The sequence below is a fragment of the Bos indicus x Bos taurus genome, chromosome 28 (assembly GCF_003369695.1).
Source record: "Bos indicus x Bos taurus breed Angus x Brahman F1 hybrid chromosome 28, Bos_hybrid_MaternalHap_v2.0, whole genome shotgun sequence".
NCBI lineage: Eukaryota > Metazoa > Chordata > Mammalia > Artiodactyla > Bovidae > Bos > Bos indicus x Bos taurus.
In genome coordinates this window covers 35,924,093-35,936,099 of record NC_040103.1, presented here as the reverse complement: position 1 = coordinate 35,936,099, position 12,007 = coordinate 35,924,093, and the positions used below count along the sequence as shown (strand labels likewise).

The window sequence follows — 12,007 nt, the reverse complement described above, 5'->3', positions numbered from 1 at the left end:
TTCCCCAGCAGGGGTCAAACCTGTGCCCCCTCCATTGGGAGCTCGGAGTCTTACCCACTGAACCACCAGGGAAGGCCCCTACCACAATTTAAAATTAAAAAAAAATAATAAACCATTCTGTAACATTCTGGCTTGGGGAGCACTGGGCTTAGAATGAAGAGGCCAGAGCACAGCAGGTGCTGCCATTAGCTAGAAATGTACCCAGCTGTGTGTGCCCCCAGCCACCCCTCAGTTCTCTTACCTGCAGATCAGGGGGAAAGGCCCCTTCCAGCTTTGCCCTCCTATCACAAGGATGTACCCACACCTGCCCGGCCTGGGGCCACCACTCAGAACTGAGACACCACCTTCCAGGACTGCCGGCCTGCAGCCCTCATGCTTAAAAGACACCGAGACCCCCAGTCCTAGGAGTCCAGCCCCACTCTTGTTGGATCTGGGAGTTTCAGCTGCCCCAGGCCGGGAGGGGAGCTGAGCGTTCTGCCTGGCTTTGCTCCTGACTCTCTGTCTAGCCCACGACACGTTTTCACCTCCCTAGGTCTTAGTTTTCCCTCCGTGGAAAATGGAGACCACCCCCTCTTTCATCCCATGTGTGTGTTTACTAAATCATTTAGTCGTGTCCGACTCTTTGCAACCCCATGGACTGTAGCCCGCCAGGCTCCTCTGTCCGTGGGCTTCTCCAGACAGGAATACTGGAGTGGGTTGCCGTGACCTTCTCCAGGGGATCTTCCCAACCCAGGGATCGAACTTCCAGGCTGCTCTGGAATCACGTCCAAGCCTCTGCTCAAGACTCCTGCTCAGTTCTCCCACGCTGAAGAGAAATGGCAGGAGCTGGGTTTCCTCTTGGAAGCATATCTGTGAGCAGTTACACAGCTCCAGAAACGTGGCCAGGCTAGTCAGTGCAAGCGGCAGGATTTTTAACACTTTAAGTAACACATTTGGGCACAAAAAACACATTTATTTAGCACACGTGTACAGTGCCTCCCTTGTGCCAGCTCCACGTTGCACAAGCAGGAGCTGTGCATTGCACAACTCCAGGGGGCACAGTCACCCATGATCACCATCAGTATGTACAGATGTTGTGACAGCTTCCTGGTAGATGCCAGTGCAGCAACTTGAAAAGCGGGCACTTTTTCCTAATTTTTCACGAGGTCACCCTGTCGGCTGGCAGCCTGGCTGCTGCTAGGGGATGTAAAAACAGCAACGAGCAAGACACAGTCCCCATCCTCGGAGAGTTCACTGCCTTGAAGGGGGAACACAACAGCTAATGGTGCATGGAGCTGTGCGGTATGGACAGGGTGCTGGGGAGCCAGAGAGAGCAGAGAAATTCTCTGGAGGGCATCTAAGTTAATGCCTGGTAGACTCAAGGGATTCAAACAAGAGAGGCCAAGGAGGGGCTGTTCTAGCAGAGGAAGCTCAGGAGCAGAGGCCCAGAGGCAAAAGGGAGTTGGAACATTTCTTACAGAATGGCTGGAAGGAAGCTCTTGTGGGGAGGGAGCAAGAGGTAAAGATGCAGAAAGAGATAAGGCCATTTAGGAAACCCAAAAACACTGACTAATCAATTTCAGTACTTTACCAAAGAGTGATGAAAGCCACTGAAAGGCTTTAAGCAGGAAAGCAGGATGCTGTTGGAACTTTTCAAAGACTGACTTAGCTACATTGCTGGGAATGAACTTGACAGGAACAAGCATGAATGTTTGCAAAACAGAAAGCTAGACAAAGAGAAATGGGGTCAAAGTTAAGACATGGTCAGGATGATGAGGAGAAGGGGTGTAGATTCCAAGAATATTGAGGAGGTTGAATCTTTATAACTTGGTAGGTTTGGGGATTAGTAGTGAGCAGAAAAGAGACCAGAATGACAGCCAAGTTTCCGCCTTTGACAGCCAGGTGATGAAGCAGGTGGGGGAAGAGCAGCATTGGGTTTTGAACGAGTGGAGGTAGAGGTGCCTATGGGATTCACGGGGGAAGGTCCAGGGAGCATGAGGTCTTAGAAGATCACCAGTTGCCACTCATTATGAAACCTATTTCTAGAGCACTTAACTACCATTATCCCTACTTCTGCCCAGACAGAAAAGACTCAGTGCTGAATAGAATTCAGATGAGCCAGTTAGAGCCTGCAGAGAAACCAAATGCTTCAAAGCATTATCAATTTGTAGTAAGCCCTTGGGTGAATAGCATAATGTCTCTGAAAATTAGTGAATAATCCTATATACATGAAAAGGCACCAATAAATATTCAAGTTGTGTATGTGTGTAGATGTGTTTAAATTCGGCTCCATCTTATGCTTCATGGGAACCTTAGGCAACTTGAATTACCTTGGCTCTACTTTATTTCCTCATCTGTAAAATGAGGGCCTCACAGGGTTGCTTTGAGACATCGATGAGAGTGTATATAGACGGGGCTTGGACAATTCCTGGCACGTGGCAAGAGTTCATTAAATATTATTGTCTTTGCTGTGAGATAGGGGGACTGGAATACAACCTTTAGAAAGGGTCCAGTCTCATTAAGGCACAGCGGGGTGGAGGTGGGGAAGTGGTGTAAGATGGGGGGCTGCATAGAGTCAGAAGCCCTTGTCAGGGAAATGGGGAATGTTTCCTGACCCCTAAGAAAGAGAAACATGTGGTCCAGATGTTGGAGGATATACATTCAGGCCTCTGGTAGCCTGGGGAACAGCCATAACCTGGGGAAGAATGGGTTTGTCACCGAGGCAATGAACCCTGATGAGCCTCAGAGAAATCCAGTGAGGTTCACCCACAGCTAAACAAGAAATCTCTGTCTAGGGCTCTCTCTACCTGGACTCAGAGGCTTCTGAGGTCAGCTGTCAATCATCCTTGCTTGGCTTACAATCCTGATGGCTGCCAACAGTGACCCCATCTGGCCACCAGGGGCAACATCAGGGGTTCCTTAAGACCAGAGTGCTCCCCAGGGATTCTTGAGCAATCAGAAGGAGAGAGAACCCTAGGCAGGACGTGAATCGGGCATGTGGGGGGCTCGGGCTGGCATTATTCTGAGCTGTAAAACCAAAAATATATGGCACCTGGAGTTTAAGGAGCAGTTGCCCAAGGAGCAACTCCACAGTTTTCCATCCCATCAGTGGAGAGAAAAAAATTTTTCTTGCTATTCTTCAGCTGTCCTTCAAACCCCAAATTCTCTGCCCCATCCCATCTCCAGACCATATCCCCTTTCCACAAGCCCCCGGGTTCTACCTGGGTCAAGTGCACAGCAGTTTAGAATCACTGACTTTCTTTCTCTGGCTGCACCGGAGCTTAGTTGCGGCACATGGGGTTATTGATCTTCGTTGCAATACGCAGGATCTTTAGTTGTGGCAATGCAAATTCTAAGTTGCAGCCTGTGGGATTGAGTTCCCTGATCAAACCCAGGCCCCCTGCACTGGAAGCTTAAAGTCTTAGCCATTGAATCCCTGGGGAGTCTCCTAGAATCCCTGTGTTTAAACCCAGACTCCACAGCACATGCCCTTCTATGAGGGAAGAGAACAGAACCCAGACAACTGGATTCCCTAGTAGACTTGAGCACACGTTTTCTCACTCAGCTCTGACCACAATCCCACAAAGTGTTGACACGAGGATGTAGATTGTGGGTTGGGGGCCACAACTGGGATCATAAAGCTCAAAGAGGAAGGGGAGGGGTTAACTGTAACACTGTCCCAATTTTTATAAGCGACACCATTAGCCAAGTCAGACTGGCTCATCTAAAAATCTCTGGGCAACTAGATGTTACCTAACTCACAGTCCTACAAATTCCTGCTGAGAAACTATTGAGCGAATTTCTGCCTGATATATTCAGAGCTTCTTAGAAGTCAGAGCCTGCTCTGCTGTTTGAACTGAATAACTAACTCTGTATTCAAGTGATACTAAAGGGAACAATTCCCTCTTTTTTTCCTAACTTGGAGAATTTAATTTAGGTGTTTTATCAAAAACTGCTGCTCCCAGTAGATTAATGGCCCACTATAGCTTTCATATTAAGTTAATTGAGTGCAGAATGGCTTTGCTGGATTTGAATGACAGCTTCAGAGTTAAGCTCATCATTCTTTAAGAAAGCATAAAATGAGGGAACTGGAATCATGGGCCTGAATTATCACATCTTTTCTCTGTTTAGGGTCGGTTTTCCCATTTTCGGGTGCCACACAGCCCATTAATTAGCAAACAGGCAGCACTTGCACCAAATGATTTCCACCCTCCATCCCCAGCTAAACACTAGCCCAGCCCGTAACTTTCCATCTCAGGGTGTAGGTACAAAAAAAGGAATGCTCCATGAGTGACAGCCCTTCACAGCTTAGAGAGCACCTGGGTTCCTCTCTCTCATTTCACCCTCCCAACAAGCCTCAACTCTCCATGCTCACCCTCATTTTACAAATGAAGAGACTGAGCAACAGAGCAGAATGAGAACTTGCTTGAGGTCATACAGTAGGAAGCAGGAGAGCTAGGACAGGGCTCCCAGCCCAGTGCTCCTTCCCCAGAACACAGTAGCTCATGTGACTTCACTCTGGGACAGGGCTCCCAGCCCAGGGCTCCTTCCCCAGAACACTGTGGCTTATGTGACTTTACTCTGTGATTGTTCACTTTTTTTTTTCACTATAAACTTTTGTCCTGCCTTCTTTTTCCACCTATCTCTCCATCCATTCCAAATTTATATGAACAAATTTTTCTTAGGTCTTGCCTAAGGTTTTACCTTTTTAGCCTTATTTCCATCATCACCCAACATGAAGCCCAGGCTGCAGGCACATCAAAACATGTGCTGGCTTCCCTGGTGGTCCAGTGGTTAAGAGTCCATCTGTCAATGCAGGGGACACAGGTTTGATCTCTGGTCCAGGAAGACTCCACATGCCACAGAGCAACCAAGCCCAGGTGCCACAGTTACACAGCCTTCACTCTAGATCCCACAAGCCACAACCACTGAGCCCGTGTGCTGCAACTACTGAAGCCCGTGTGTCTAGAGTCCGTGCTCCACAAGAAAAGCCACCGCAGGAAGCCTGAGCACCTCAGCTAAAGCGCAGCCCCCTCTCGCCACAACTAGAGGAAGCCCACGCACAGCCACGAGGCTCAGCGCAGCAATAAATAAGTTTTTTTAAAACCATGTACTGTGTTCCAAGAACACAAGGACCCCACTTTTGCTCAGTGCTGTTCCCTCTGCTGGGACGCCCTTCTCCACCTTCCCCTTTCCTACTCAGCTTTCCCAAACCACCTGCCGTTTCTTCCACGGGGCCTTTCCAAATGTTCAAATATTTTGTAGCAAAATATTACAGGATTCTTGTGCATTTATGTGTATCAAGGATAGTGGCTTGTAACTCTCTTTGCTTATACTGTCTCTGTCTGGCTTTGGTATAAGGATGATGCTGGCCTCCCCTCCTCTTCAATGTTTTGGAATATTTTGAGAAGGATTTGTGTTCATTCTTTTTTAGATGTTCAGTAGAATCCATCAGTGAAGCCATCTGGTCCTGGACTCTTCTATGTTGGCAGATTTTTTTATTACTGATTCAACATTCTTATTAGTAATTGGTCTGTTCAGTTGTACGTTTTTGAAAGTGATTCATTTCTTCTAGGTTATCTCATTTGTTGGACTATAATCGTTCATAGTAGCTTCTTACAATCCTCAGTATTTTCGTGGCAAGTGTTAGGTAGATGCAAATCAAAATCACAATAAGATAGCATTTCATTAGGATGGATATTAAACAAAACACCAAAAACGAGTGCTAACAAGGATGTGAAGACATTGGCACACTTACACATTGCTTGTAGAAATGTAAATGGTATGGTCAGTTTGGAAAACAGAATGGCAGTTTCTCAAAGTGTTAAACATAGAGTTATCATAAGACTCAGAAATTCCACTCCTGGATATATATCCAAGAGAATTGAAAATCCATATTCACAAAAACATACACAAATGCTCAGAGCAACATTATCTGTAACAGCCAAAAAATAGAAACAACCCAAATGGCCATCATCTGATAAACAGAAAAACAAATGTGTGGTATAGAACACATTAGAATTTTATTGTCATAAAAAAGAATGAATGACTGATCCATGCTACAACATGAAGATACACTAAATGAAAGAAGTCAGACACAAAAGACCACATAATACATGATTCTATTTATATGAATTGCCTGTAACAGGCAAATCCATAGAGACAGAAATTAGATTAGAAATTAGATTATTTCCAGGGATATAGTGGGAGGGGGTGAGTAACTGCCAGTGGGCACAGTGTTTCCTTCTCTGGGGATGAAAATGTTCTAGGATTGGAGAGTGGTAATGGTGGGGCGACTTTGTGAGTATACTAGAAACCACTGAACTGCATAATTTGAAAGGATGAATTTTATGGTGTGTGAATTTTATCTCAATTTTTTTAAAGTCTGTCTAATGAATGGGGCAGATGGTTGTGAAATGCTGAAGATCAGAATGCTAGCCAGCAGAAGGCACCTCATATCTCTGTTCTCCCTGCTGTGGCCCTAGTCATCTCCAAAGTCAATCATGCCACAGTCTCCTCCTCTCTCTCACTCCCCAAACCAGCCTGAACTATGTCACTCGACTTTACAAGTTTCCTCTGTCCATGCATACAAGTCGTGTCTTTTTATTTCCTGTATGTTTTGAAGTTTTGACATCTGGGATCTTGCTGGTCCTTCAAATACTGCCCCTCCAAGATCTAGCCATTTCCTAGAGCTAGCAAAGGACCCAGCTGCAAGTGCACCTTTCAAATGCAAACCAACCAATGCAAAGCCCATACCCCAACCACCTCGTTTATCTGGTTCTTGTACTCCTCAGTCTGTCCATCTGCCCTCATCACCCCAGTGCCAGGTATAGAGAACTAGAGACAGCTCCTATACCCCAGAGCCTGCTGAAATTATTCAAAAACCCACTCCAGTATTCTTGCCTGGAAAATCCCATAGACGGAGAAGCCTGGTCGGCTACAGCCCACAGGGTCGCAAAGTGTTGGACACACTGAGCGACGCCACTTCACTTCAGCCAGTCCTGTCTGTTCACCCTGTCCTGCCTTACCTCTGGGGCTCCCCAGGTGGCGCTAGTGGTAAAGAAGCCGCCTGCCAATACAGGAGGCTTAAGAGACACCGGTTCAATACCTGGGTCAGGAAGATCCCCTAGAGGAGGGCACAGCAACCATTCAAGTATTCTTGCCTGGAGAATCCCATGGACAGAGGAGCCTGGTAGGCTATAGTCCATAGGGTCACAGAGTCGAACACGACTGAAGCAACTGAGCTCGCACACACGCATGCCTTACCTTTCCCAATGACTCCATAGTAAAGGCTCTTGCCCACTTTTTCTACTTGTTTCCTCTGCCTTTTGACTCACCCTGGTGCTTCTTGTGTGGCCCTGCATGGCATGCCATGCTCTCCATTTCTAGGAATCTGTGGGCAAAAACTTCTTGCAACAGTCGTTTCCACATCTGCATGCCTATCCATACCTGGTTAAAGCAAGTCTCGCGTACATATTAAAACACCACCTTCAAGCTTAGTTCCACTTCCTCTTTCCCACCTAACTTCTTGCCACCCCCGACACTCTCCAAGATTAAGAGCCACCTATACATCTCTAATGGCTCAGACGGTAAAGAATCTGCCTGCAGTGCAGGAGACCTTGGCTTGATCCCTGGGTCAGGAAGATCCCCTGGAGAAGGGAATGGCAACCCACTCCAGTATTCTTGCCTGGAGAATTCCATGGACAGAAGAGCCTAGCAGGCTACAGTCCATAGCGTCGCAGAGAGTCAGATATGACCAAGTGATTTTCACTTTTTCACATACATCTACCTTCTCCAGCCTCTTTGTCCGATATCCCCATGCTCCCAGCAGCCTCACTTTATACCTTCTCATCTGGAATGCCACCAGAATAGCCACCATGTGCTCCAACAGAACGTGTACCTTTTCCCTCAAAGCCCTTAGCCTGTGTGTCTAGCTCCTGCCTGGGCAGCGAGTTCCCCCAAGATACAGACCATGATCCCTCATCTCTGGATCTCCAGGGCTTAGCACACAGCCAGAAAATTATTGGTAACTCAGTAAATGTAGAGTTTTACTCTTTAGTATAAGAAATCTCCCCAACAGGCAAGTAAGTTCCTTGAGGATGGAGCTCTTACCCTCTGGATCCTTAGCAGAACCATATACATGGTTGACACAGATTAAAGGCATCTGGGCTAAGCAGATGAACTGGAATGATGACTGAGCAAATAGACATGTGGGAGGAAAGTGGCTGAGAAAACAGGCCAGTTTCCCAGTCCTCATTAAGAAAGCTTAGGACCTTCGTGGTGTTCCAGGGGCTAAGACTTTGAGCTCCCAATGCAGGAGGCCTGAGTCAGGGAACTAGATCCCATATGCCGCAACTAAGAGTCTGCATGCTGAAAGGAAGATCTAGTGACCTAATTAATCACTGCAGACGGAAAGGAAGATCCAGCAGACCTAACTAATCACTGCAGATGGTGACTGCAGCCATGAAATTAAAAGACGCTTACTCCTTGGAAGAAAAGTTATAACCAACCTAGAAAGCATATTAAAAAGCAGAGACATGACTTTGCCAACAAAGGTCCACCTAGTCAAGGCTATGGTTTTTCCAGTGGTCATGTATGGATATGAGAGTTGGACTATAAAGAAAGCTGAGTGCCGAAGAATTGATGCTTTTGAACTGTGGTGTTGGAGAAGACTCTTGAGAGTCCCTTGGACTGCAAGGAGATCCAACCAGTCCATCCTAAAGGAGATCAGGCCTGAGTGTTCATTGGAAGGACTGATGCTGAAACTGAAACTCCAATACTTTGGCCACCTGACGTGAAGAGCTGACTCATTTGAAAAGACCCTGATGCTGGGCAAGATTGAGGGCAGGAGGAGAAGGGGACGACAGAGGATGAGATGGTTGGATGGCATCACTGACTCAATGAACATGAGTTTGGGTAAACTCCGGGAGTTGGTGATGGACAAGGGAGGCCAGGCATGCTGCAATCCATGAGTCGCAGAGTTGGACCTGACTGAGTGACTGAACTGACCTGAACTGAACTAATTTTTTTAAAAAAAGCAAGTGCTACTCACACTGTTCTTCCCACTCACGTTCCTCCTTCTCGCTGGGGTGGCTTTGCAGCTGGGCCTGCTTCAGGGTCCAGTAGAGTTCCTTCGCCCTCTGCTCTTCCTGGAGGCGAATCTGCTCTTCTCCTCGCTTCCTCTCCTCTTCCTCTTTCCTCTAAAAAACATGGAGACAGAATGACATTAGGTGATAGTAACAGGTCACAGGCAGTCAGGGCTGAGATGTCACATGGAAAGGTGGCCAGAGGAGGCCACTCCAGACTCTGTCTCTACACACATGAAGTGGTAACAGTTACATCTGATCAGGCCATGGTAAAGATCAAATGACTTGAAATATGTGAACAAAATATGTGAAGCTTTCTGCAATAATAAGAGAACTCTGGGCCACGCTTGGTCACACTTCCATTCTGGGGAAGAGGGAAGTGGGCATGAGGAGGGGAGCCTGGTTTTCTTGCAGGCAAGTCAAGCAGGATATGATTATTGTTGTTGCTATTCAGTCACCCAGTCATGTCTAATCCTTTGCAAACCGGTGGACTGCAGCACACCTGCCTCCCTGTCCCTCACGTCTCCCGGAGTTTGCCTAAGTCCATGTTCTTTGCATCAGTCATGCCAGCCAGCCATCTCATCCTCTGACACCCTCCTCTCCTTCTGCCCTCAATCTTTCCCAGCATCAGGGACTTTTCCAATGAGTCGTCTGTTTGCATCAACCACCTGGTCATGGCAAAGGGGCTTGCATAACTCAGTGAAGTCATGCCATGCAGGGCCACCTAAGATGGACAGGTCATAGCAGAGAGTTCTGACAAAACTTAACCCACTAGAAGAGGGATTGGCAAACCAGCCCAGTATACTTGCTGTGAGAACCTCATGAATTGTATAAAAGGCCAAAAAGATATGACACCAATAGATGAGTCCTTCAGGTCTGAAGGTGTCCACTATGCTACTGGGGAAGAGTGGAGGATATGATTATATCTTAACCTCATTTCCAAAGAAGATATTTCAAAGAGAAAACAGTTTCGGGGGCCCCAAATCTCCAAATATTGTCCTGCTTTCAAGCTCCAAAAAGGCTGTGTGTATTTTCCTTTACTTTTGTTTAATCAAAGCAACATGAACACACATGTCAATCATGCCAGAGGGCTTGTTATAAAAAAAAAATTAATTCTCTAAACCACTTTACCTAACCTGCTGCTGCTGCTACAGCTAAGTCGCTTCAGTCATGTCCGACTCTGTGCGACCCCAGAGACAGCAGCCCACCAGGTTCCCCCATCCCTGGGATTCTTCAGGCAAGAACACTGGAGTGGGCTGCCATTTCCTTCTCCAAAGCATGAAAGTGAAAAGTGAAAGTGAAGTCACTCAGGTTGTCTACTTGAAAGTTATACAGTCGTGTCCGAATCCTAGCGACCCCATGGACTGCAGCCTACCAGGCTCCTCTGTCCATGGGATTTTCCAGGCAAGAGTACCCCACTCTTATCTAGTGCCTAGAGGTCACCATTCTCAATTATTTTAGCTTTCCTTTGTGTGGTTATATCCATGTCTGAATAATGCTGCTAATTATTGATTTATTTTTAATATAAATTTATTTATTTTAATTGGAGGTTAATTACTTTACAATATTGTATTGGTTTTGCCATACATGAATGGCACGGCTGATTCAACATGAATCAGCCACGGGTATACACGTGATCCCCATCCTGAACCCTGCTCCCACCTCCCTCCCTGTACCATCCCTCTGGGTCATCCCAGTGCACCAGCCCCAAGCATCCCGTATCATGCATTGAACCTGGACTGGCGATTCGTTTCATATATGATATTATACATGTTTCAATGCCATTATTGATTTATTGATTCTAGACATTACTACCTTTTTTTTTTTGGTACATGAATATTTAGCACTTATATTTCCCACACTGGTGTAAACCCATATTTTTCTTCTCATCACCCTCACAATAGATTTACATCACAATTCATAATTATATCAAAGATTGGTACATAATTAAATATAGTTCACAGGACTTCCCTGGTGGTCCAGTGGTGAAGAATCTGCCTGCCAATACCGGGGACACAGGTTTGATCTCTGGTCCAGGAGGATCCCACATGACCCAGAATGACTGTGCTCACATGCCACAACTACTGAGCCCACGCTTTAAAGCATGGGCTCTGCAACAAGAGAAGCCACCGCAATGAGTAGCCTGCACACCAGGACAAAAAGTAGCCCCTACTCACTGCAACTAGAGAAAACCCATGCACAGTTATGAAGGCCCAGTGCAACCATAAATAAATAAATTTTTTTAAAATAAATATAGTTCACTGTAAAGCCATCAGGGGCTCCCCTGGTGGCTCAGTGGTAAAGAATCTGCCTGCCAATGCAGGAGATGCACATTGGATCCCTGAGTTGGGAAGATTCCCTGGAGGAGGAAATGGCAACCCCCTCCGGTATTCTTGCTTGGGAAAATTCTCTGGACGAGAGCAGCCTGGTGGGCTACAGTCCAGAGGGTCACAAAGAGTTAGACACAATTTAGCAACTAAACAACAGCAACATATGTATAGCTAGATCTATATACATATTTTGTATCATATGTATATTATTTATATATCCATATAGAGTCATGTCAAAATATCTATGTTACCTTCGCATATAACTGCTAGGCTAGCTAAGCATAGAATTTGATTAAAATCATTTTCCTGCAGAACTTAGAGGACTTCACTTCCTTATCTTCTAGCATCCAGTACTGCCACTTGGATTCTCATTCTTCTGCATAAGGCACTATTTTCCTCTTTATCTCTGAATTCTGAAGCTTTTTAATAGATGTGTCTTGGTGTGGAGTTTCTTTCATTGATTACTAGGCACTCAGGGTGCTTTTGATTGGAGTTTCAGGTCCTAGTCTACTACATCTCTGCTTCGGATTTTTCTGATAATTTCTCTCCTCTCATTTTGCTTTTTCCTTCCTAGAATTCCTATGTGTCAACTGCTGGACTTCTTGATTTGAC

At 46.1% G+C, this 12,007-nt stretch overlaps 1 protein-coding gene across 1 annotated transcript in view; it reads right to left on the bottom strand.

Annotated features, from left to right (window-relative positions):
* The window catches only part of SH2D4B (SH2 domain containing 4B), an 84,853-nt gene that overhangs the window by 36,519 nt on the left and 36,327 nt on the right, over positions 1 to 12,007 (bottom strand). Inside the window, exon 4 of the mRNA XM_027530951.1 lies at positions 9,032 to 9,179. Within this exon, the coding sequence (XP_027386752.1) occupies positions 9,032 to 9,179 (148 nt within the window). The remainder of the gene's footprint in view (positions 1 to 9,031; positions 9,180 to 12,007) is intronic.